The sequence below is a fragment of the Grus americana genome, chromosome 3 (genome assembly GCF_028858705.1).
Source record: "Grus americana isolate bGruAme1 chromosome 3, bGruAme1.mat, whole genome shotgun sequence".
NCBI classification, from domain to species: Eukaryota; Metazoa; Chordata; class Aves; order Gruiformes; family Gruidae; genus Grus; species Grus americana.
In genome coordinates this window covers 63,975,322-64,002,432 of record NC_072854.1, presented here as the reverse complement: position 1 = coordinate 64,002,432, position 27,111 = coordinate 63,975,322, and the positions used below count along the sequence as shown (strand labels likewise).

The 27,111-nt window shown below is 39.7% G+C and overlaps 1 protein-coding gene across 2 annotated transcripts in view; it reads left to right on the top strand.

Moving 5' to 3' along the window:
- MAP3K5 (mitogen-activated protein kinase kinase kinase 5) overlaps positions 1–27,111 on the top strand; it is a 110,920-nt gene that overhangs the window by 73,526 nt on the left and 10,283 nt on the right. The window contains exons 12-24 of one of the 2 annotated variants that reach the window (XM_054819462.1): positions 1,306–1,355; positions 6,379–6,474; positions 7,839–7,920; positions 9,893–10,026; positions 14,433–14,560; positions 15,379–15,515; positions 16,160–16,265; positions 17,146–17,303; positions 17,803–17,980; positions 18,787–18,807; positions 21,019–21,196; positions 21,297–21,465; positions 24,419–24,604. In XM_054819462.1, the coding sequence (XP_054675437.1) occupies positions 1,306–1,355; positions 6,379–6,474; positions 7,839–7,920; positions 9,893–10,026; positions 14,433–14,560; positions 15,379–15,515; positions 16,160–16,265; positions 17,146–17,303; positions 17,803–17,980; positions 18,787–18,807; positions 21,019–21,196; positions 21,297–21,465; positions 24,419–24,604 (1,623 nt within the window). The remainder of the gene's footprint in view (positions 1–1,305; positions 1,356–6,378; positions 6,475–7,838; positions 7,921–9,892; positions 10,027–14,432; positions 14,561–15,378; positions 15,516–16,159; positions 16,266–17,145; positions 17,304–17,802; positions 17,981–18,786; positions 18,808–21,018; positions 21,197–21,296; positions 21,466–24,418; positions 24,605–27,111) is intronic. The other variant, XM_054819463.1, reaches the window with a different exon arrangement.

Below are 27,111 nucleotides of genomic sequence, written 5' to 3'. Positions count from 1 at the left end.
AAGAAAGATATTCGCTTGTATTTTTGGTACGTTGTGTTAGGCATTTTATATTAGCATCATAACCTTTAATGTGATTTGAGCAGGAAGGAAAGAATTACAGGGGAGGAGAAAATTGATGTAGGAAGCCTTTTAGAAAGCTGTTCTAGCTGGGAGAATAATTTCCTCTATCACCTGCTGCACATCGTGCAAGTATTTTGTCAGTGTATCTGTTCTGACTTCTCTATATTTCACTATTCATGAATTTTTTTATAAGCTACACATTTTCGTGTCTTCTTTTGGAATACATTTGATTATGTTTGTGTTTGACACTGTACTATAAATTACGTCTCAGCATGAAATGTTTCCGTGCTGCTCAGGTCACTAAAATGCCAAATGAAATACAGGTCTAGAAAGCAGAGGTTCTTCAAACTTGTTGCTCATTGTGGTGGGATCTCAAGGTTGCCAGGACTTTGAGGTGGTGTAGTTCCACCTTTTCCTGAAAGGAGAATGTTTTCATTAGAAGATAGAAAAGGCTTCTTTTTCCTACAGTAAAGTTGTATTAGAGCATAAACATAGAGCAATATGACTGTCTACAGAGAGGACTCAGTTCCACTGGATCTGACAGATGCAAATTTAAAAGATCTGAAAATAAGCAAGGCCTGGCCCTTTGTGTTTTCATAGGGCGGCTTCTTTCTTCCAGCCTTGTTTAGTACTCCAGCAGCTTTTAGGGGTTTTGGTACATTCGTACTGCTCTCTTCTGGATTCCTAGGGAAATAGTCTCCTTTTCTGTTTCTGACACTCAGCCTTCGGATTTGCTCCTTCCCTGAGCAATTCCTCCTACTTTCCAAGAATGTCCTACTTTGCTCTCCAGTGTCAGGCTTCCTGCTTGCAGCGCTCTCCGCCTGGTCTTCCCACACGGTGGGGCATTCAGCATGCAGAGCAGGCTCTTGTTATTCTCGGAGGTGGAATTTGTTTGCCCCACTTTTCAGAGCATCACATGTGACCCCAAGTTCAGCATCCTGACCAGGTGATACTGGCAGCCCTTCTGATCTGCTGTTTTGCATGCTTTCTGAAATACTTTATGGTGTTTGCAGAGGGAATGGTGAAGAAACAAACAACCCAAAACTTCTGTCTGGAACTTCTGTTGCTTTGGTTTTGGGTGGAAAAAAAAAATGCCCTGAAAAATAACTGTTAAAAGGTAATAGGCTGTTGTAATTCAAGTGTTTCACTTTTTCATTTCTTGAGTTTCAATCTAGGAGATGCCTACTGGTGCTTCATTCATAAAAAGGAATGTTTTGTTTATTTATTTTCTCCTGCGTGTTACAGAAAGGTATCCACGAGTGGAACTTCAGTGCTGCTTCTATCAGGGGAGTAAGGTAAGTTGTTTCCCTTTCACGTTTTGAAATGAAGAGAGTAATCGAATGAGTGTTGTATTAAGCTGCTGCTGTGCACCTGGGTAACAGACACAGAATTGGAGCGGAGTATTACAGGTACTTTGACAGGTGCCCTACACTAAGTGAACCCCAGGAGTCTTATTCCGTATTCAGAAATGACGGCTTGCAGAGTTCATTATGTAAAAACTAGCAACATAGCTCGATGAATTAAGGAAGTAATATTTTCTAAAATTTGATAGTCACTTTATGCTAATTAAGATTAAATTAAAATAACTGCCAGTGTTTCACGTCATTTCACCTGAGTTCTGCCACAGCCAGGAGCTGCCTGGTGCACAGAATACATAAGCCAGGAAATAACATGTGGACACAGAGCAGGAGGAACTGACAAGATCAGGGTGTCTTGCAATATCCTAATTGCTTACCTGTTATTGGGTTTTGGTGTGAGTGTGTATGTTTGAGGGGTTTTTTTGTTTCTGTGTGTGTTTATGGATATGGCAGCAAAACTGTTTCAGAGAAGGCCTGTAAAGAGAGGAGTCTGTCAACGCAGAGTGGTAGTTAGACCACGAAGAGAAAACTTGAAGACTGTTTGAGAGAACAAAAGAGGGAGTCAGAAGAAGGAAAAAAAAAAAAGAGGGGAAAAACAATCCAACAACCCCTAACCTCCCAGAGATTTGTGTGGAATTAATTAGGTTAACATGGATTAATAAAGCATAGGATCAGGAGTGACACGTGCAAGACTGACTTGACTGGATTAGAAGGGAACGATGTTATTTGTTCAAGATCACCTCTCTTTTCTTCAGCACACTTCCCTCTTTGAGACAGGGCCTGTGAGATAATGACAAAGGAGAAAACTTTGCCATCTATTTGCTTGATTTCAGCAAAATGTTTTTTGTCTACTAGGGACACTTCTTCTAGGGAGAGTTCTTTACTGGATTGTGTGCCATATTGTCAGTAGAGAGCAGCCGAATCCGAGCTAGTGGGTCTGCTCTGCTAGCCCAGCATGCAACTTGTTTGGCAGGGTCCAGCCTTGCAATTCGTATCTTCTGATAGTAAGAAAGTAGTGTTCTACCACTGCTGTGACCTCTTTGGATCAATTCTTTGTCTTAGTCTCTTTTTTTTTTCCTTAGGATTTATCTGTACTTTGGCATCCTGCAGCCTTCCACTTTAGTGTTTGCTTTTAGTATAATTAAAAAAAAAAGTCCGGAAATCTTACTTTTTTTTTTTTTAAATAGTCATTGCTCTGTTCTAATAATAAATGTTCCATACACATAAAACTGTTGCTATGTCTGCAGGACTTTTTTTGCACAGATGGATGATTCTTTTTCCTTCTAAAAAGTAACTTAAAAAACCCAAACTATCAATAGGCACAAAAATTCAATCCTGTGGGATTCAGCTTATTTTAGGCAAAAATTGCAATGATACGCTTAGTTCAGTCTGGTTTGGGTTTTGGTTACAGTATGTTTTTGTATGCTTCTAAAAAAAGAAAGTATTTATTTATTGTCCTCCCCCCCCCCTTCCCCTCCCCCTTACTAAGTAAACCATGCTGTGGTCAGTACTGTTTCTGGTGTACCCTTCTGCATTTGTTACTTAAACTGTCAATTATCATTTAATTTGTCATTTAAATTTCCAATCTGTTCATCTGGACAGATGTCCAAAACAACTTGGAAGACTTTACAGTGAGCCAAGAGTCACTGTGAATTCTTAGAAAACTCTCTGGCTGCCTCCATGAGGAGCTGCAGGGGAAATCTTTATCTTATGCAAGTAAAAAACTGAGTAAGTCTTTTATTTTTTTTTTTCCTCCTTCCAAATATATGCAAGTTTATGATCACTTAATTTTTCAGCGTTTTTCAGATTTTTTTTCTTAGTTTTATGAATGCAGGTATTCTGTGGAGTGGGACAGCTTCTAATCTATTTTTGTATCAAGACTATTTTTGGCTCCTTTGAAGCTCCTCGACTTAAAGCGGTCAAGGAAGGGGCAGTTCCCAGCGTTATGAGGATTGTCAGCCTTTCTAGACTAGGAAGAGCCAGCTTCAGAAGTGCAGCCTTAAGGTACAAGGCAGGTCTTTGTACATGATCTTGGAGGCTTTTTCGACAAAGGCCTCCGTAAATATTTGCTGCATTGCATAAGGAGACAGCGGGTCTGAAGAGACATCTAGCATTGAAACGGCGAATGTTTTTGATAAATACTTCAAGGAAGTGACTGGGGGATCACTTCTTCTCTGTCCTGTGTATCAGCCAGTGTAATCAGCATCTTATTTCATGAGTAATAGAGTTCAGCTCTCAAGAAGTGCAAAGGGACTCGGAGAGTGCGTAGAGCTCTCTGAGCAGCATGGTGCTAAATCACACCCTGTATGCAGGCAGTCATAGGAATTGTGTTTAGCTCAACAAACTCATTGACTAGCGGTTTGTGCGCTGATGTAAATAACTCTGCTTTTGTCATATGCCTTCTTGACCTCTTAAACTCAAATGTTTTTTATTGAATCGGGCCAAAAAGTACTGTTAATCCTAAAGGCTTCATCAGAGTTTTTGGAACGTGGCTGCTACCCTAAGGTGCTTTGCGTCTTAGGTTATTCAGAAAAGTCCCTAGTGTTCTGCAGAGCTGACATCATGTGAGCAAGAAGATGCCATCTTTATTTTCCCAATTTAAAAATAAAAAATAAAGTAGCAGACTGAAGTTGCTAGACTAGAAGTTGGCTTTTTCTCAGTGTTAGGGACAAGCCCTGGATCGTGAAATAACTGCTACTTGTGTTGTTTCTGTGGGAGAGTGCCTCAGAGGTTACGCTGATGAATGTAGTGTTAGAAACAGGGAAAAGTTGGATTCAGATCTGCATCCAGTTTTCTTCGTAGCTTAAGAAATGACAACAAGGATGTTCGTCTGCGATCCCAAGTTCTTGGAGCTTGGAATCTCGTCAGGCTACTTAATTACAACAGTGGGAGGTGTCTGTACTGCTACACATCTAGAAAACAGACACAAGTTCCATGGAGCTGCTTTTCTGTGGTTGCTGCCAATGCTCAACTGTTTTATCTGCTGCTTCATCTGGAAGTATTAGTAAGCAGTAGTTACAACATTTGCAGCATGTCTCACTGACTAAGGGGAGTTCTGGAGGCACACAACCCGGGCACGAGGCCACGCTGCATCGCGCTTCCCTGTTTGTCTTTGGAGTTTCGCTAATTCAGCCCCAGTTCTGCTGTGGTAGAAGTCAGAGGATATTACGTGTGCTCGGGACCTGTCAGAATGAGGCATTTCCTGAGCAAATTATCCTGTCTCTTTTTATAACTTGGTATTTTTTAGTCTTCTTTTTTTCATTTTAAGGACTTTTTTTTCAGAGGAAAGCAACATATTAGCAACATAAACACTCACTTAAAGGCCTTAAATATTTATGAATTTGCCTGCCCTCTGTGTACACTCCGCATTCTTACCCTTTTATTCACTGCTGTGTTAGTCAGCGGCTTCTGTGCACGTCAGGTTTAAACTGACAGTTTACTCAGTAAAATGTTTAAACTCACATGGAACTTGAAATGAATGAGTAATTCTGTTAATATCAGTTACTCCGTATCTGGAGAGTTTGAATTAAAAGTTGACTTAAATGTTAGATTATAAACTGGGGACAGTGACTGTCTTCCCAGATGTGTATATTACTTAGCACTTATGAATTTTTCCTAACGTAAAAATAAATGAGTCACCACACCCAAAGACAAATATTCTTATACTGAAGCTCACTCTGCTCATCAGTAGCTTTATGAAAGGCAGGCTCCCCAGCTTGTCTAAAGAGGTGTTTATCAAAAGTCACAGGGCTCTGCAATAGAGGAATCCTAAAAGGAAGCAAGAATCAGCCTTAGACACCCATCGAAGGCTGAAAATTACAGGTATTCCCTGATATTTAAAGAAAAACTGTTACGTGAATCAAATCATTAATCCTTTGGCACAACATAGAACACAATTCTACTTTATTGTGCTGTAAATTAATTAAAAACATGATGGCCATCTTGATCCAGCTAAAATAGATTGATTTCACTAGGATTGTGGAATTTGTCCAGTATCTTAAGAATGTTAATAAGGAGACTTAATTTGCCTTGTTTCTCAAATACTGTATTATATTCCCTTGTAACACTGCTAGCCATCTTTTTTTTTTTTCTAATATAGTAACAATCAATTGTACAGCATCAGCTTGACACCTGGCACTTAGCATGTGACAAAGTTACAGAAAGAGCTATTTCAAATAATGTTTAATATTTTCTATAAGGAGGACAGTAATGACATGCATATAAAACTGTTCTGGTGAATGAATATATTTGCAAGAGCTGCAGCCTACTTGGGGTAGAAAACTTACAACTGTACCAGAGTTTGCACCTCTTCTGCTGAGACATCTGTGCGTCCATAAGAAAATGGCATACGTGGTTCTTCATTATCTTTGTTCGCCTGTTAAAGCAGATAAAACCAAAACTGAAGAAAGGCATGGGTGGGCAAGGGTGGTAAAATCATTCACCTTATTTTTTGATGCTGACTTAATTTTAAAATATTTTTCCAACATACTATTAATGTACCAATTCACGAGGAACCGATCAGAAATTTTTGTGTTCAGGATTGAGCTGTGACTGATTTCTAAAGCAGGAGGAACTCATGATTTGAGTTCAAAGTCCAGCTTTCTAATGTGATCCTGAAAGGATGTTTCATCACTGCAGGAGTGGAAATTAAGGGCCTTACCTAAATGCACTGACGACAAAAATGACTCAGGTCAATGGAAATAATCCTATTAACTTCTTTGCTCCTACTCTTTTTTGGGCAACGTGTGGACTGGGGGGGGGCAAGCTGAATGAGAGCAAATGGCAAAATGTGAACTTTGGAGGATACAAAAGTGTAATTTTACAATAAGGAAAATCTGTGGCTGCTTATATTTAATCTGGTCCTTTCCCAAATTAAAAGGGTTGGTCTGTATGGTTTGACAGCCGCTACAAGTCCAAGTGCATCCTTCCAATAACATGTTCTGCTTGGCTGTTCTTTCAGCATTTCGAAGTTTGAAGAACGATGCTGTTTCCTATACGTGCTGCACAACTCAGATGACTTTCAGATCTATTTCTGCACAGAACTTCATTGCAGAAGGTGTGTCACTGTTGTTGTTTCAGAAAAAAAGGTGGCCTGTGACAAGGTAGATGGTGTCTGCATGCATAGCAGGGCCTGACTGTTTCAGAACTATGGTGAAAGTTATCTGAGCATCTTCAGTGATCACCATCTTTCATGCGAAAGCTTAGTACTACAGTAGTCTGAAGATGTATGAGGTTTGAAAGGTCAAAGTGCAAGCTCAGACAAACATTGGAAACAAATATGATTACAAATTTAATTTTTTTTTTTTTACACACTTTGTGGGATTATTTTTCTAATACTTGTCATATTAAGGCTTACTACAAGTGATTGTTGCCCCAATCCAACAAAGTACCCTAAACTTAAAATGGACTTTCTGAAGCGGGAACATCTGGGATAACAAGGTCTGGTCGAGATTTCTCTTTTACTGTAACTAAAATTTTATTTACAATTACAAAGAAGCACACTGGATTTCCTATACATTACCATCATGTTTATATAAATAAGATGGTACCAGTATCCCTACAGGAAACTTGATAATGGTTTGTTGCACAAAATTAGGGGCGCCTCAGATTCTCTAAACTGTGTTTCTGCTCCATAAGCTTGAGGGCTGCAGTCTTGAATTGATCCAAAAGGCATTCCCAGAGGAAACTTCATTTCTGTTTGTGCTAAAAAAGGCCGCAACTTTACCAAAAATCACGGTGGTATTCCATATTAATGGCTGTGACCACCTCCCAGCCCAATCCCTAGCTTGTCCGCTCATCCATTCTAGTTCACATAGGTTCTTTTACCATGTTCGTTCCCCTTGGTATCTGAGCACTAAGCAATACCTTAACATGACACGGTATTTTTACTTGCATTCTGTCAAAGCGGTAGAAGTCATATGAAATAGTATATTTTTTTAAATAGGAAGTTGTAAAATAGACCCCCTTTTCATTCAGGCAAAAACTTGAAGCTAGCCTTTCCACACTACAGAAATTCCTCCAAATGTAGGCAAGACTTCTAGGCACTTCTCGTGACAATTCAGTGCTTTCATTGGACATAAAGAAACAGTGGTATAGGATGAGAATTTCACCTGATACATAGATTTTGAAATATGAATTCCATTAATAATTTCTGATGTCATGTATGCCTTGCAAATATAAAAGGAATATATAAAAGAAGTAGGAAAACTGCAGATTTTGACTGTTGACTGTTAATTCTCCATGTAAACAAAAATGTATCTTTTTTTTTGCCAACAAAAAAGTTACACTGAGTTTATATTTACTATACTTAAGTCCTCTTTTGGTTCTTTCATTATTTCAGAGAGAAGCATTCTCTTTGTCCCCATACTGTCTCAAGAGTGTATTTTCTTTTCTTTTCTTTTTTTTTTTTCCTTTTAACAGGTTTTTTGACATGGTGAACAGTATCACTGAAGAAATAGGGAAGACTACAGAGGAAGGGGAATGTGAAGGAGACTCTCTAGAGGTACTTCTGCCTTTTCCCCCACCCCACCCCTCAGCATACTAAGAATTTTGGGCTTCTAGTGTAACATTTCACTGAAGGGAATAAATTGCTCATCCCTTCTCTGGAAGAAGTTAGACAAGTTATTGTTTAAAAAATTTTATCCTCTTCTGCTTATAAATTAATGATTCTTGTTAATAATCCCCGTGTAGTTCTTGTAACCAGCGTAGCTAAATCTCTCGTATTTCAGTTAGCACACTCACTTGAGAAGGTACTCAATTCTGGAATTCTCCAGTCGTGCTTATGACAAAGTGACTCTTGTAACAGTTACCTCAGAGTGTAATTGTAGTCAGGCAGAATTAGCATCTGTTTAAATTTTAAAGACTGTTTGTTGTCTGTTTCATGCATCACTGGAATCATGTACGCATGCATACATGATTGGCAGATCGTCTGCACAACAATTAAGGGTGTAATTGTAGTAGGGGAAGGCTTGTCCTTGCTAGTTGCCATCTGTAGGCAAGCACGGCGGTGAACAGCAAACACAAATTGGATGGTGATGATGATGTTGGTGCTGCTGGGAGTCTGTTTATACCCTTAGCCTACTAACTCACACTGAAGCTCAGGATGCCCTACTTCTGCTGCCACCCGTTAGCTCAGTTACAGCTTGCCTGGGCATGCCGCTGCGCTGCGTATTCTCACTTTGTGTTTCTATTTGAACATACACACAGTTGAAAAGTGAGTACAGGGCCATTGAGTGCAATGCAGTACTTGAGGTGTGTAGGCTTTCTTTTAGGAGGCAGGGAACAGGATAGAATATCTAAGCCCATGTGCCATCACGTGAAAATCTGGTGTCCCAAAGCTCTAGAGATATCCGGAACTAACTGGAAGAGTCAGTACTGCGTAATGAATACAGCCCTCTGTCCCAGTTTTGATGCTGACATTTTATAATATATCTGAAATTGGAGATGGGACAAACAGAAACCACTGGAGTGACTTGTGAGATAGAAAAATACCCTATAATGAGAACCTTAGGGTGCCTAATTTGTTTATTTTGGCGAAAAGAAAAGCAGTGGGTTACTTGATTACAGTAGTAAGTATTTTTACAGGGAAAATTACTATGTGCTAATGGTCTCTTTAATCTATTGAAGTAAACTGAACTGAAATACAGTGACACCTGAGTAATTTGAATTAAGATGTATGACTTCACCATGAGAGTAATTAATTGTTGAAACAAAGTACTAAAAGAAGCAGTGGATTCTCTCTTTTATTAAAAAAGATAGCAGTCTTTATTTGGAGGAAAAGAAAAAATATTTTATCTAGGCACGAGCTACTGGGCTTAACATGGGAGTGACCATGTGAAATTACATGTCTGTATTACACAAGAGGACAGATCAGATTATCTAATGACTGTTTTTGGACTGGCCTTAAACTCTTTGAAATTCAAATTCAGCCAAAACCACGCTTAATACACCGCAATCCTGACTAACCTCCATCGGCACATTCTGCTGGCTGACCTGGCACTGGCAAAATTGAGGTCGTGCTGGTTTTGGAAGATGTGGTCAGGTCAGGAGAGCATCTGAAACAAATTAAGTGCATCCTGCCTTGCCTTCTCGGTCTGTGTGGGAGCCAAAGTTCTCTGTTTGGCACAGACTGCCCTCTGTTGTCTTTTCTTGTTTTTACAGCACCTGCCAGCAGAATTGCAGATGCTGTTGAATAAGACGTAAAATTGTAACTGCACGGAACAGATAAAGGCTAGCTTAGCTTTACGTGCTTACCTGAAATGACTGCCGTGGAAGCCTGTGCTTCCTGTATAGTCAGTGCAGAAATATAGGCATGTCTGCACGGTATCCAAATTGTCGTCTTGAAGTGCTTTTCTTTCCTTCTCCATAGTCTGCAGAAAGCAACTAGCGTCCTGTATGCCTGAGTTATGAGCACAGTGTCAGATAGAATAAATCTTATGCCTCTGTTTCATTTCACGTTGTTGTTTGCTTTGCAGTATGATTACGAATATGATGAAAATGGTGAACGAGTCATTCTGGGGAAAGGAACTTACGGCATCGTATATGCAGGACGAGATTTGAGCAATCAAGTCAGAATTGCTATTAAAGAAATCCCAGAGAGAGACAGCAGGTATAGTAACTGTGGCTGATTCCAAATTTTGTGCATTACATAATTTCACCAGTAACATGATCAACCAGCTTGCTGATCAAGGAGTACCTCTTCTACAGAGCAGCCAGTAAATTACCTGTCTGTGGTATGTAGTGGTGTTCCCTATCTTTGTAACTAGATGTTTCCAAGTTGTAGACTAGATTATGATCGCAACTGAGAATTTAGATGTTGACTGGGTTTGGTACTAGTAGTTTATAATACTTTTTCTTTCCAAAAGAAATATTGCTGAAGTACGCAATCTCCCTCAAACACCTAGTGATAAGCCCTATCTACATGTCCTCATGAAAGAGCTATTGAAATTCATGATTTGCAGAGTCCTTTAAAATTCTGAGCCTGAATTGTTGATAAAGACATTTTCCTTTCCTGTTTGTGCATCATTTATTATGAAGCCCCTTAACATTAGAATAAATCATGTGGAATGCTCTTTTTGTCCACGTTTTTTTAATGCAGCATCCCTTTATATATGTATTGCCTTCTCTCATTTATAAAAGTTGCCCTGTAAAGGTCAGACACTTGATGTCCTTTGTACTTGTATATCTGGAGGCTTGCAGTGTGTCCTATTTTGAACACAAAGATTTCCACAAATCTTGTGATAAAGTGATAGCAAGTCTGAAGATTTTTTGAAAAGAAACTGACTGTATTAAATTGTCAAGTCATTCTTATTCCTAATTTCTACATTAGCCTTTGGTTTTTGTAGTCAAGTGTTGTACAAGCTGCTGCTTAACAGGTGACTTGAATGCCTGAATCTTGAAAGTGCCTCTCAGACTGTAAAATATTATCAAAGACTGTAACTCAGGCTTATGTTCAGGAAAGCTATGGAAAGTAGGAAATAGTAATTGCCATGGTTGGTAACAGAAAGATAAATCCCTCTTTTTCCAATGGATGGAATAATCCCAATAAATCATTTTTATGAAGGAAGCTCTTCTGATAAAGACTGCTTGGTGGCAGGAGGGATCACATACTAAATGAATGGAGGTAAAATACCGAGTGTACCAACTGGTGAATGTTTGTCCATCGTTTCAGTCGGGAATGGAATACATATTTCCAAGTTTCTTGTCTTTTGCTCATTTGGCTTTTTCGGTTTACTACTATGATAGCTTGTCCTTCAGCAGGAATTCCCGTATCTTGGCATACTGCGTTTCCTCTGTAGGAGGAAATAACTGTATCCTTGTTTGTGCAGTGTTCAATCTACAACTAATACCAGGAAGGAAGCTGGTTTTACCCGTCCCTACACAGCAGTTGCCTTAGAGAGTGCTGGTATTCAAGACAGTAGCTAGACGAGGCTATTCTAACCCACCACAGTGGCTGTTACCCTTCTCACTTTTCTCTAGAATCTATGTCCCTGGGGGTAAAACCACCGAGAAGGAGCATTATTCTCTACAACCGATCCAGCATCAAATACTGTTATTTAAATTGTATTAGAGCCTAGATGTTGACAGGACACTGTGTGATAACTCTTATAAAAAGTTTTCTTCGTGTAATTTACAGAATTTGTGTAATTTACAGAAGGTCAGTAAGGCCACCTGGGGTCCTAGCTCCGTTTCTTTTTCATGGGTCTCCCTTGTGGGCCTTCCTTCTGTTATTCTCTCCTCACTTCAGTTGTTCTTTTCCTTGACATTTAAAACATGAATCCTTCTAAATCTTTTTGAATCTGTGTATATATTGGCTGTTCAATATGGATGTGTGTGTGGTCTAATAATTTTTCCATATTCATGATATTTTAAAGATACTAGAACTGAGATTATGGAAAGGGGAATCCTTCCATCCTCTACATTGTTACTGTAAATTTAACTTCAAGGTGTGTTAACAATTTCTCAGAAAGTATGACCTCATTACATAAAACAATCTCTTGACTCAAAATAAAGTTGCAAGTTTTGTATGTGCTAAGAATTTTGTTGTTCGTAACAAATGTGGTTAATAGAAGGATAGCCTGAATAGAGCAGTAATTAAAGGAAAAAAAATTCCAGATTTTTCTTCTCCAGTAAACATTTTAAAAAAAAATTCAATGGAAGATTTTCACATTCAATGTGTAAAGCATAGTGGAAAAGAGATTATTAAGAAGCTGTTAGTCTTTCATCTAGACTTTCAAAAATATTTACAGACTTTCAGGACAAATTTCAAGTGTTATTCTTTTAATGGCAAAGTAAGAAAAAAATATTAATTCATTTATAATTACTTATAACCTGATCTTTTAGCACTTTGAAAAGAAATCTACAGAAAGAAAAATATTAATCTCTGAAGTTAATTCTTACCATTTTCAAAGTAAAAATTACCATCTTTTGGATTCATAAGAAAAAATTAAGTTCTGAGTCAGAGCATGGCCAGAAATGCAATGATTTCTGTGCAAAAAACAGTGTGTCTTCAATACTGCTATATGTTATATATAAGCTATTGACTAATTTACTTAATCGTTAGGAAATGTTAGACTACGGAGTCACAGTCTGAAAGAAAAGGAAACATTCCTGCAATGCTCTTGCCCTCAGTACTACAAAATAGTACCTGTGGCCATATCAACTTTCCAAGTTAAATTAAAATCATGTTGGGTAGATAGTAAGATCGAGCTTTTTAGGATTTAGAATTTTTCTTTCTTCATGTCATTTAAAGTCTCCTAATGTGACTACATTCTAAAGTAACAAATGCTTCATCCTGCAGGAGAATTGTCTTATGGCTTTATTTTATTTGCTAAATTATTTTAGTTGCTCAAGACTCAATTAACTCTGCAGTTTAAAAGTGCAGGGGGAAGAATCATAATGGTCTTGCTGTTGCTGCTCTGAATGAATATCCCATTAGTAGAACTCAGGAATATAATCTCTGATGATTTTGCATTTCTGAATGACTAACGGTGTAGTCAGAATCTTTATAGTCATGTGTGAAGAGGCAAGCCAAAACTCAAATTAGTCTTTAGTAAATAGACTCGGAGTTGCATAATCACACTTTTCGTTAACCATATACTTGCCTTGCTTTCTGCAACAGTCATATTCCAGAGGGCTTTCCAGATGCCCACTTTTTTTTTTCTTTTTTCGTTGCCCTCCACTTTTTAAAGAGTTCAGCCTCCACTTGTAGCTTGATGCTGCTGTTAGGGTGAGGTGATAACTACCTGCCCCGGAAGGGAGTGGAGCTCACAGGCACTTTTCCCCTAACAACTTCAATTGCATTTGTGCTTTGATTGCATTCCTGGCACTGGCACTCCGCTGGCTCCAGGGAGAGCTAACCCTGGGCTTGAGGCAGCAGGAAACTACCCCTCCTCCAAAGAAATAAAGCAAAAGTTTTCTGCCAGTTTGTTAGGGGACGAGAATGTACCAGTGCTGGTGCAGAGTCTATGCCGAGAGGAACCTGGTGAAGGTGGCAGTAAAACTATTCCTTCTGGTGGCCAGTAGCTGCAAGGTTGAGTTTGCAGTTACATTTATTGCTCCCTCAGTATAAGCATCTGAATATGTCTTCCATTTGCTCAAGATTCTGCAGCTCCTTCTTGCATCTGGATTGATGGAAGGAGGTCTGTGTCCTTCATCTATTTCAGCTATCCTGAAGTCTGACTGCAGATTTTAGTGTTTGAGTGAAAATCGCCACCAGCCTCTCAGCATTTTGCCAGACAGATAAACCACCAGAATCTGGAGCTGACCTACTAGGATGTGTGCGACTCACCCATGGTTGGAAGAAGAGTGTTAGGGCTGGCCCAGGAAGCACATCAGCTGCTGAGCTCTGGTACTGTTCCGTACTAGGGAAGGATCTGGACTCCAGAAACCTTCTTGGCAAAAAAGACTGCTGAAAAGCTTACATCTCTGAAAAATATTTTACCTTGGACTAAAATATATTTGATGAAATTGTTTTGATCAGTTCTTCTGAATATCTCCCCATGAAATGATTCCTGTTTTCTTACTCTCATAGCTATCTACTCTTGTTTTCAGATAAGACTCCTACTTTAATTAATTGAAATTTAAATAATCATTTGTTTTCATTATTGAGGTGATTTTAATTATACACTAACTTTCTGGTTTACTAGTTCACTTTGGCACTAGTCTGAATCCAACCGCTTGCCCAACTGTTTATTCTCTTTGAGTTAGGCTGGAGAGGAGTTCTTTTCCCACAATTTTTATTTTGTTCAGTCTGTGTACATTTATAACATTTTTTTATGTGTATGTATACACAGTATTATATATATTTTATATATGTTATGTGTATTTATATATGATTACATAATTTTTGGTATGGGGTAGTCACACCCACTGTTGTTAAATGCATCTAACACATAGTCATTTTCAGTGTAAACATGTTTCATGGGACCTAAAATAGAACTTCAGCTACTACAGTAAACACAAGACTTTTTTCCTGGAGGTCAATATTGAATAAACTGCTTCGCTTCTTTCCAGATACTCCCAACCTCTGCATGAAGAAATAGCTTTGCATAAGCATCTCAAACATAAGAACATTGTCCAGTATTTAGGTTCTCTTAGTGAGAATGGCTTCATTAAGATATTCATGGAACAGGTGCCAGGTGGTAAGTTGTGGGGGAGACTGGTTTGGAGGTTGGTTGGTTGGTTTGTTTATTTTTTAACCTTTTAAAAGTATAAAACCTGTAGCACTGCAACAAGATGTATTGCATGCAAATGTAATATTCTCTAGTATCTCCTTCCTAAATTAGTGTGTCTGCAAAGTGCTTGAGTCCTCTCATTCAGGATGTGGATAGGATGTGCTACAGATACAGCTCGGATCATTGCTGTGGCAGGAGAGCTCCTTCTACCTACAGATCAGAGATGATCTGTGGTTATCCTACTAGAAAGACTGTAGCTAGTCTCAGGTGGCTGAGCACTCCTCAGGTACCTAACACAAGAGAATGGTGATTGATTGATTGATTGATTGATTGTTGCTTCTATTTGAGACCCAAGAACGCGCAGCAGCCAGGCACGACAAAAACCCCACTTCCTGAGCTTAGCTTAGCTTTTCGAGAAACTGTGGAGTTGGTGTGTGCACCAAGACCAGCCCTGTTTCACTCTTTCACAGCATTCCTCTGGGGAAACTTCAGGCATAGGAGAGAGATGAGCACATTGATTTAAATGCGTTCTGACCTGCCTGCTTGAGGAGGCTTATGCTCCTCTGCTGCAGCTGAGGCCAGAGGAGATACTGAGACTCTCTTTTTAATTACTCAGGCCAGCAATGATGCAAGTAAGCATTCTCCTGGAGAGGTCTTTGGTTATAGAAGAGGTGCTTACACTTGGTTTGGGATTGATGTTTGTTGTTACTTTTTTTTTCCTTTGGGGGAGAAGGCAGAATTTAATTAGATTTTTACTCTCACTTTTTTGCTCTCCCAAATTGTAGGCAGCCTTTCTGCTCTTCTACGATCAAAATGGGGACCATTAAAAAATAATGAGCAGACAATTGGCTTTTACACAAAGCAGATTCTAGAAGGATTAAAATACCTCCATGATAATCAAATAGTGCATCGAGACATAAAGGTAAGAATTTGCAGAGAATTAAGCCTGATAGTAGTGTTATGTAACTTCGTAACTATTTATTTGTCCTGTAATTTAAAAACTTTTTTCCAAAAGTTCTTCATTGCCACATACCATCTCTGCTATTCTGAATTGTGGGTTAGGTAAGTGAACCATTGTTAATTTGAATTTGCACCAACAAAATATGTTGGGTTTTTCTATTTTAAGAAATAGCCACATCTTAAGTGGCTATATGTCAATTCTTCTAAAGTGGATATTTTTATTCCTATTATCAATGACATGATCAAACTTTCATAAAAGCTTATTAGAAGTGAAGATGATTGTGGATGGGATATTAGCGGGTTCTTTTCCAAGGAGATTGCAGATTAAAAAGTTCCCTTAAAAAAAAAAAGCAGCCTTTTCCCCCTCTCTCTGTATTCTGTAACTGAATTCCTCTAGTAGGGGAAGTTCACTTTGAGATGGAGTTTCTGATAATGGGATTACATAAGGGAGGAACACTATTGATTCCTCTTTCATCTCCCCTCTTAAGAGCCTTAGGAAGTAATGGTTACTTACAATGCACTCTTTAGTAGAAACAGGCTATGCAAGAAGTCTTAGGTGAAGACTCAGCAGAGAAAAATAATCGCTCTGAATGTTCTGTTCCTCAGGGTGATAACGTGCTTATCAACACGTACAGTGGAGTGTTAAAGATTTCGGACTTTGGAACTTCAAAGAGACTTGCAGGAATCAACCCGTGTACTGAAACTTTCACTGGTATGTTCCCAGAGGAGAGTCTCTTTCCTCACTCGAACTGTGCGTGTAGGGTCAGAATCCAGAGTTGCTGAACTTTCATTGACTTCAAATCAATATAACAGGTTGCTGCAAGACTAACTTTTTGTATACCTAATCTTAAGCAATGCTGTTTTGTAAGTTCCACTTGAGACATGAAAGTCCTCTACAACAGAAGAGCTGTGTCTTTCCTATGTGGTATTTGAATCTGCCTCTTCTAGGTGCGCGGCTTTTTCATCTTGCTGATTGAAGGCTAACTTTTACAGAGCCTGTCATTAACTTGATCCTTATTCTGCTTGATAATTTGGTTTGGATGTTAAATCATGCAGTGGCACTGCATTAAATAATTATGCAGAATGACAAGTGACTTATTTTAATTCCATCCTCAGCTCTTCCATTTCTGCTCTAAATGTAACAGAACGCAGAATTATGTGTCAGGCTTTTCAGAAAAAGCGTTCATATCACCTGCTGTTCAGATTTTAGGTTTCACTTCCTTTTCCTCTCTGGATGCAATTCAGAGTGATCTTCCTTATTTTAATCTTAATCTATAATCCAGTAAATGAAAACTATGTCTGCTCCAAAGCTCATTGAAACCTCTTAATAATTGTCAGTGACTTTGAAGAGTAATATCATCAGATCAGTAAGTGATATCAGATGCTTTTAGCACAACTAATATTTTGAATAGTGTTTTGACTTTTAAGTAGATTGCATGTGGAAATTTTTGAATTTTGAATAATAAATAGTTTGGGTTTTTTTAACTCTCCCGATATTGCTCACTCCTCAGTGATTTTGTTCCTCTTGTCCTTTAGCTATCTATTTGCATCATTAGTGCACCTAAGTGAAAACATAAGTATGTTTTCAACAGGTACCCTTCAGTATATGGCACCAGAAATCATAGACAAAGGGCCACGTGGCTATGGGAAGGCTGCAGACATCTGGTCTTTGGGATGCACGATCATTGAGATGGCTACAGGGAAGCCCCCATTTTATGAACTGGGAGAACCACAAGCAGCTATGTTTAAGGTCAGACATCTTCCTTATACAACTCAGACCGGTATTTGTAAACATAAGAAATCTTATGACTGTTTTGGAGAAGCTAGAATTAGAGATTGCAGGAAAAGAAGATAAAGGAAATGCATGGTTAGTGAGGATGCTCAGAAGAATGAGCTGATTCAGCTGAGTGGGAGTGTTGTGTAGTTTTGAAGAGAGTAATGGAGCAATAGCAGCTATTCAGGAGCCTGGGTGTTTAAAAAAACCCCACAACAACCAACAAACTGAGAAAAGCAGTTTTCTGCTTTGCGAGAGCCTCTAGTTGCAATTGCGTAAGGGGGGTTTTAATATAATTGTTTATACAGTTTGTAATCGGGGATTTTTGTCCCCTCTGAATTAATAAAATAGTTTCAGAAAGATAATATCAAAACCTGAGAGCAATATGCCACTTTTACTATCTAAATACTTTTTTGATGCTGTTTAGTGTTTGGGAAAAGAACAGTGTAGGCCACTGTTTCTCTCTTCATCTCAGGTGGGAATGTTTAAAATACACCCAGAGATTCCTGAATCCATGTCTGCAGAAGCCAAGGCTTTCATATTGCGTTGCTTTGAACCAGATCCTGATAAACGAGCTTTTGCTCATGACCTACTTATAGATGAATTCTTGAAGGTTTCAAGCAAAAAAAGAAAGTCACCATCAAAGCTCTCAGGTAAGTGTTGCTAAACTCAATCTGGAGTTTTTTCTCTTGATGATACTGTTTCCTGAAACTGCCGATTTAGTCTTTAAGGTGAACACGGCAGATCTCCATCCCTGGTGAACGTTCAGTTGTAACCTCCTGTTCCAGCAGCTTACTCCACTGTTGTAGCAGAATTCTGTTACGTTGTCACAGAGATGATTTATGTAAATATGTTTAATAAGGTTTCTAAAAGTCTATTTATGGCTTTGTGCAGCTTTTGTGTTTTTTGTTTGTTTGGGGTTTTTGGGTTTTTTTTAATTTGCATATGTTTTCATTCAAAGAATGTTTGCATAGAGTACACTTTGTGTAAGGTTACAACATGCGATTTGAGCCTCAGGGGAGTTTTCTACGTGAGCAAAATAATCTTTGTCCCATAGCAAATGTGCGTGCACTCCATTATTTTTGTTTCACATAATCATCTCCTGTAGTATTCTAAATTATGGAAAGTAATAAAAGGAGTTTTGCGAATATGAATAACATAGTCTATGCATGTGCATATATACCTATGAAAATATCTTCTGTATATATTTTTAGCATGACACTTAAAAGAAGTAAAAATACTAGGTAGAGGAGATGGTGTTGGATGATCACTTTTAACATGGTTTCCGCACCTCCCAGATTAAAACTAACTTTAAATTGCAATAAATTACATATTTAGAGATTGCAGACAAGAGAGTCCAGATAGCCCACAAAAATGGGAAGAGAGTTCTCCTTTAGACTGCTTATTTTCTCAGTTAATGTCCACACATTTAACTTTTTTCTTTGCTTTTCTCCCACAGTTCTTTCAGCTAACACAAATGGTGAGTTTTAACATACTTCAGAACATTACTGTGTGAATACTGTGGTTATCGCTTATTCTGGTATAATTTGTCACACTGAAATGTTGCAAAGAGAAGTGAGCACAATAATGAAAATAAGTGACCTTTCTCTGTTAGGAACCTTGTGGTGGGTTGACCCTGGCTGGGGGCCAGGTGCCCACCAGAGCTGCTCTCTCACTCCCCTCGTTCACTGGACAGGGGAGAAAAAGTACAACGAAAAGCTTATGGGTCGAGATAAGGACAGGGAGAGATCACTCACTAATTATCGTCACCAGCAAAACAGACTGAACTTAGAGAGGGAATTCATCTAATTTATTACTAAGCAAAACAGAGTAGAGGAATGAGAAATAAAATCAAATCTTAAAACACCTCCCCCCACCCCTCCCATCTTCCCCGGGCTCAACTTCACTCCCGGCTTCAACCTCCTCCCCCCTCAGCGGCACAGGGGGACGGGGAATGGGGGTTACGGTCAGTTCATCTCACAGTGTTTCTGCCACTTCTTCATCCTCAGGGGGAGGACTCCTCTCATCATTCCCCTGCTCCAGCATGGAGTCCCTCCCACGGCAGACAGTCCTTCACGAACTGCTCCAACATGAGTCTCTCCCACGGGGTGCAGTCCTTCACAAACTGCTCCAGCGTGGGTCTCTCCCATGGGGTGCAGACCTTCAGGAGCAAACTGCTCCAGTGTGGGCTCCCCACAGGGTCACAAGTCCTGCCAGCAAACCTGCTCTGGCGTGAGCTTCTTTCTCCACGGGTCCAGGAGCTTGCTCCAGTGTGGGCTTCCCACAGGCCACAGCCTCCTTCAGGTGCCTCCACCTGCTCTGGCGTGGGGTCCTCCACGGGCTGCAGGTGGAATCTCTACACCCCCTCATCCTTCCTCCATGGGCTGCAGGGGGACAGCCTGCTTCACCATGGTCTTCACCACGGGCTGCAGGGGGATCTCTGCTCTGGCGCCTGGAGCACCTCCTCCCCCTCCTTCTGCACTGACCTTGGTGTCTGCAGAGTTTCTTACATCTTCTCACTCCTCCCTCCAGCTGCAAAAGCTCTCTCTAACTGTTTTTTTTCCTTCTTAAATATGTTATCACAGAGGCGCTGATTGGCTTGGCCTTGGCCAGTGGCAGGTCCGTCTTGGAGCCGGGTGGCATTGGCTCTGTCAGACACAGGGGGAGCTTCTGGCAGCTTCTCATAGAAGCCACCCCTGTAGGCCCCCCCGCTACCAAAACCTTGCCATGCAAACCCAACACAAACTTCTAATTCATTGTGCAAATTTTAATTACTATTTGTAATCCTATCAGACCATGTCTTAATTGTCTGGGCAGGTGGGTAATACAGGCTTGAAGAGCTGCGTTGTTATAGGACCATTTAGTGGAAATCTGAACAGGAAACCAAATGGCTGATTTCTAGTAGCAATAGAGCCAAGGTTTGTAGAGAAAGATAACATAGATTTTTATTAGGCTAAATTCTATACTTGAAAAAAGCGGAATGCATTTGAGACCCCTTCTCAGGCCTGGGTACAGGATACTCATCTCTTTCAAGAAGTGAACTAGTGAAAAGGCGGGGGGGTGTGAACAAACACATAGTTGCCTTCATGCCGAGTTGCTGTCAAAGTACATTTTGAAATGTGCACATGTGAAATAGGTGTGACTAGTTTCTTGCAGCAGTAATGCGTGCTCTGGATTTAAAAACAAAAGTTCTGGCTTAGCATGCATGTTTATTATTAATCAGACTATGAACTAATTAAACTTCTGCAAAATAACCTGATAAAGAAATGTAACTTATATGGGTTATAGTATATATACTTATATGTATTGTATACATAAATATATATATTTATATACACACATAAAATTAAGATTTTGGAAGGTGCTTGGATGACTTACCCTGTGGAAACATTTTGTTACTGCTGCAAGTGCAGACTGCTGATAGGATATGCATGTTCACTGCAGTGAAGTTCTGTAAGTGAACTTGCAAAGATTTCCATATCTCAGGAAGCTTTTGAACAAAAACGTAACTGAAAGATAATCCTATTCCAGAAGAATAAGCTTTAGGAGTGTTTTGTCAATTTTGTTTTTACTATTTTGTATTGGTGTGGGGGAAGACTAGAGTCTGTTTCCTCTGAAAGAATAACCTTTTCACTTCAGAACTGTGATGGCACTATGAAACTCTAATTTCTGAATATTCCTATATGAATAGAGTATCTTCGGAGTATATCCTTACCTGTTCCTGTTCTGGTGGAAGATACAAGTAGCAGCAGTGAATATGGTTCTGTCTCACCTGATACAGAATTAAAAATCGATCCATTCTCTTTCAAAACAAGAGCAAAATCCTGTGGAGAAAAAGATGGGAAGGGAATTCGGTCCCTTTTTCTGAGGTAAAGAGCTATCTGGCATTTATGTTACGCAGTAGATTAGGAATGTGTGCATTGGGGTGGTTTTTATAAAGTTTCTTTTTGCTGACTGTCTTTCATTCAGCATCCCAGATGAAAATTTTGAGGATCACAGTGCACCTCCTTCACCCGAAGAGAAGGATTCTGGGTTTTTCATGCTGAAGAAGGATAGTGAAAGGAGAGCCACTCTTCACAGGATATTAACTGAGGACCAAGAGAAGGTGGTGAGGAACTTGATGGAAGCTTTGGCTCAGGTAAAGTAATTTCAGAAGGCAGCGAAAATTTGATGGAATTTGAAGACTTATCTGCAATTACCTGGAACTTTTAACATTACACATAGTAAAGCAATTAAAAAATAAAGTTTGATTAAACTAGAAAGCATACACCATGTAAGCTTTCAAGGTTTATTGTTTTATTGGGGCTATTTAAAATAGGCTTTAAAATTGTTTACACTGCATTGCCTATGCCTATGCCTTTTGTGTTGTTTGTAAATACTATATGTATACAGAAAAACATGTTGTCATGATACTGTGTTTTGCCAGTGATTTTTCAAATGGGACTAACCGAGGCTGTCAGGTCAACTTATGTAAGATACATCATCCCCAGGAGGTGATTACCGTGCCCCCTTTTTAGAATTCCGTCTTCTGGCTGACTGGTTTGATGGAGGGAGGTTTAGGTCATTTGGCCTGCTCTGCCCTTATGTTAGGTTATTGCGTAGACAAAATGGGGCTGACCTGTGCACTGTTGCCTTCTAGCCAAAAGCCATAAAAGGGGAAAGAGGGGGCTAGGGAGAAAATAAATTGCAGCTATTCCTCACAGCAGTTGGGAAGCACATGTGGAGGGGAGGGAAGATGGAGTAACAGTGGGAGCTACAGCAAACAACAAAATAATTGCAGAATGACCTTTTGGCACGCCTTTGTGGGGATGATTCATGATGATGTATGAGTTCAGGATGACACTGAATAAATTACAGGTCATGACCACACTGCTAAATGTTGCAACACCTTAATTGGATGACATGATTTTTTTTTTGTTCTTGTCTGTAATGTGTGTGTTAGTAGTTAATTGACTTGCTTCATTCTCAAGGTTAAGTATTGCTGGTCTAAAACATATTTGTATAAAATGTGACAACTCATCTTCTGCAGATAATACTGTTTAGAAACTGATGCAAACCAATATGATTCTTATGCATGTACTACAGTTTAATGTAATTGGAAACTGCTGCCATACCAATAAAAAGAGCTTCTAACTCTTGGTGGGGGGTAGGGGAGAACACACAGTTGTCCTGGTAACTGCAGAAAGTGTTAAAATAGAAGGCAGCAAGAGAGATGCCTGTGATCTGTGCTTTGCTAGTGTTGCTGTAACAGGCACAGTTGTTCACATGTGTATGAAAGGAATAATCAGTGATTGTGAGAGGCTGAAACTCAATCACAAGATCCAGAGAGGGTGCTTGGTGTTTCATGCTTTCTTTGGCTGGGGCTGGAACAGCCCAAGATAGGAGCAGAGACACGGAGCTGTAGAGCCAAAGAGTTCAAAGCACACATGAGTGGGGCTATCTGCCCTTCAAGAGGATGCAGAACTCTGACTCCTGAACACCGTTTTCTCCCTTGAGAGAGGGACCCTGGTCAAAGAGTAGGAAACTTACTCAAACCACCTGGAAGTGGTGGTAACCCCAGTTAAGGGCAAGTTGAGTTGGCTTCTTGTTATAGCCTGCTGAAATGAAAGAAGTTACCAATAGATGGAAGCTTGGCTTGCTTGTTAGGCCTCATCAGGATTTAGGCTTTGATAGTGCTTTTCCTTTCATGAAAACTTTTCATAAGAACAATTTCAACAAAGTCATTAAGTGTGGGGGCTAGGGGAGGAGAATGGCCCTCCCAAAATAGGTCACTGTTCCTTATTAGGGAGCCATACTGGTTGCCCTGTCCCAGGCATGCCTTGATGGACAGTGTGCTGTGTTCACCTGTCTGCTTTACTGGCTTTTTAATTATTTATGCAAAAAGGAGGTCAGCTACTGCAGGACAGAGTGAGGAATCCACTTCAGTATAGCTAACCATCAGGTAAATTCTCCAAATCCAAGCGTATCAGGATCAGAAGCTAGGATTTTTTATCTCAGAGATGGGTGCTTTAGTGTAGTGTTTGACTGCTCTAGAGCTTTCTCTTTTTTTTTTTTTTTTTTTTTTTAGTTTCTCTCAAATAATCAAATTGTCTTTGTTTCATCCTGATCAGAATTAATTAACTGTAGTTAAAACCTCAACGTTACTGGCAAACAGTTCTTGATGTCTGGCCAGCTGTAACATTCATGGCATAAAACTGGCAAATACAACAGAACCAAACACCGTATGTCCTTCTGTTATGGAAATCAATGTTAGATATCTTTAGTCTATATAAATAATTACTTCCTTCAGAATAAGTATCTAATATTTCATGTTGAACAACTAGTATGTTTTTCTATCTCTAGCTTAACTTTAAGATTTGGAATTGAAATTTGTATTCAGTTGGCATAATTTTGCTTTAGAGAGTAAATACAGTTCTCTGCGTTCTAGTTACTTATGCTGGTTATTCTGATGAATGCTTTTGAGCTTTTTACTACTTTGGTAGCTCATGCAAAAACACAAAAGCTTTGAAAAATAGGCATCTGAATATTCATAATAGAAAGGTGAGAGATGTGTAGACCTGCTCTAAGAATAGGTAAGTGTAGAAGTTCCATATCGAGGGAAATTGTGTAGGAAATAACTAGTCTTTTTCTGAGCCTTCTGTGTAACTTTGACTAATACCTTCTTTTAAATGCTACTGTGGGACTTTGCATGTTGTTTCTCAGAGGCACTCTGAAATTACAGGCACTGCAAAGTACAGGTTTGTTTGCAATTAAGACTAATCTGTAGCATTCAGTGCACAGAATATTTATTCATATCTTTTTACTCCTATACAAGGAGACATACAGACTGTAGTGTGCACATATACTTCAGCAACTGATAGAAAATGAAGTCGGCTACTTGCTCATCAAGTAATCTGCATTACCAGGGAGCTCAGTGGTAGAGCTCTGTGCTGCCGTAGTTATGCTGCTACCATTATCTGACCTGCAGCTGCACCTTTCCCTTAACCACAGCAGCAGAATTTCTGAAAATCCATCTGATATTGTCTAAAATCCCTCTGAGTATACATTTCAAAAGATGGCTATCAAAACTCTTTTCCTCTCTCTTCTACCAGGGAGACGAAGAACCCAAGCTAAAATGGGAACATATCACAACGCTCGTTTCCAGCCTCAGAGAGTTTGTACGGTCCACTGATCGTAAAATCATCGCAACCACTCTTTCAAAACTGAAACTGGAGTTAGACTTTGACAGCCATGGTATCAGTCAAGTGCAGCTCGTGCTGTTTGGTTTTCAAGATGCTGTAAGTTGTCATTTTTACTAAGAACTTGCACCAAAACTGCCAAAAAAAAAAAAGCTAGAAGCCAGAAGCAAACAGAACTTAATTAACTTCCATCCAGAGTTACTGAAACAATAATATTTGAGGGCTTTGAACAAAACCGAGCCTACAGCCATGACTTAGTTTGGTTGCCATGTGATCCTTTTGGCAGGACACAGACCCTGAACACAACTGTTGAGATTTTGCTGATTAACGATCTAGAAGGTTCAGCATATTGCATAAACATTATGACATAATACTAAAGCAGGAAAGCCTTTTTAAAAAAATCTCATTTTGGAGAGTTTTCTGGTAAATAAGACCAACACTGAATGTCAAGCCTATCCTACATAAATGCAGATCTCTTGAACTTGAGTTTTCTTATAAACTGATACATTAAACCACTCTATGCCCCCAGTAGTAGTCTGTCTGCCTTGTAATACTGTATTGAGTTCTTATTCTAGTATTTTTGGTTAGCAGCAGATTTCTGCCAAACTAGACATTTTCATTTAAATTTACAATAAGCAGGATAAGAAGGAAGGAAAAAAGGTTACTTTTCTGTCAATAATTAATGCAAAATTAATGATTTCCTACAGTGAGCAACCACACACACATGGATACCCTTTAAATAGCTAGTTTACCAAAAGCAATTTTTTTTTCTTCTTAAGCTATGTATTTAAATGTTAGTTCACAAGCAATTAGGCTTAATGCTTAAGATGAATAACCACCATAGGAGGGTGCAGCTGTACTGGGCATCACTTGTCCAGACTGAAGTCATGTAGTAAAAATGAAATGACAATCCAAGTAGGCATTTGAGGTGGATGATTCTGTTAGTGTTTAAAGTTGGGGCACTCTGACAAATAAAAGAGCTGTCAGGAAGGACTGCATAGCATGTAAACGGTTTGTCGCATAGACTACACTGACAGGAATTAGATAGTGTTTAGAAAAAAACAAAACTAATGTGTGAAAGGAATCTGTAAAAGAGAGGTTTCCACAAATCAAAGTTTTCTCTCAGTACACTTTAGCTCTCTGTTCTACTTAGCCTCATATTAATATCATTTTGACATGTGGAAGAAAAAAAGCCAAACATACAAGCTCAAGAAAAAAATTGAGGGGGGGAAATACAAATATCTGGGTTGGTTTTCGGACAGAGATGTTGCAGGGCATCGGTTGTTCAGTAGTAATTGCCTGGGTTGTGTTCTTTTCAATAAAAATTTTACCCTCTTCTGTTAACTTCATCATTACAAGTTGCTGGTTTTTAACTGATAAATGTTTCTTTCATTACTATCTGTCTCTTATTTTACTAAGACAGCCCACAGAAAGTTCAAAGAAAAGCTTTGCTTTATATGTGCCCAGTCTTAGTTCTTTTGGACATACGGTAGGTTTCTATAGCAGAACACTGAAATCCAGATCGGTATCAAGACCTCAGATACTGCAGAGACCTGAGATATTGCTAATAGTGAGGGAAAGTAGCTCCCGTGTTCTCAGGACTTAATAAGGTAGTCTCGGATAATGAGGTTTAATAATCACAATATCCTCATCGGAGCAACCAAGAAGAAGTAGTTGTGTGTAATGTAAATAGCTAAATCGCATTACTGTGGATTGTTGTGTTCTTGATAAAGTTGTATTGTGCTTCTTCGGTATGTAGATAGGCTGCACTCAGCTGAACACGTCAATGTTTCGGTGCAAAGTGCTTGCCAAGGGGAGTCGCGCTGCCTCCGATGGCTGTGGGCAAGCCCCTGGGGCCCTTAGGCAGCCGCTGCGCAGGTGCGGGCAGGCGCCGGGCAGGCTCCCCTGGCTGCTGGCGCCTCGCCGAGTCCAAGCGCAGTGCCCAGGTGCCACCTCGTGGCCGTTGCCGATAGCTCTGAGGAGACACAGGTACCGTGGGGGGTTGACTCTGGCGGGCAGGTACAGGAAAGCCGCTTCCCAGTCGCTTGTTTATTCCCTCCCAGAGGGATGGGGGAGAGAATCGGAAGGGCAGAAAGGGAGAAAACTTGTGGGTCAAGATAAAGGCTGTTTAATAACTGAAGTGGGGGGACGGGGATGACCCAACCCAAACCTCACTGGTGTTGCAAAAGCAATCACTCACCACTCATACACTAATGCTAGCCAGTCCCTGAGCAAAGGGCTCCTTTGGAAAAACTACCCCCCTAGTTTTATTGCTGAGCAGGATATTCTAGGGAAGGGAGTATTTCTTAGGTCAGTTCGAGTCAGCTGTGCTGGACGTGTCCCCTTCCAGCCTTTAGTCCTCCCCCAGCCTACTTGCTGGTGGGACAGCGTAAGAAACAGAGAAGGCCTTGACACTGCGTAGGCTCTGCTCAGCAATAGCTAAAACATGGGTGTGTTATCAAGGCTGTCTTAGTCACCAGTCTGAAACATGGCACCACATGGGCTGCTGTGAAGAAAATTAACTCCATCCCAGCCAAACCCAGTACAGGTACTTGACATAAATTACTGCATTACTGAATACTGTTGCTTTGGGGCAGTGAAAATAA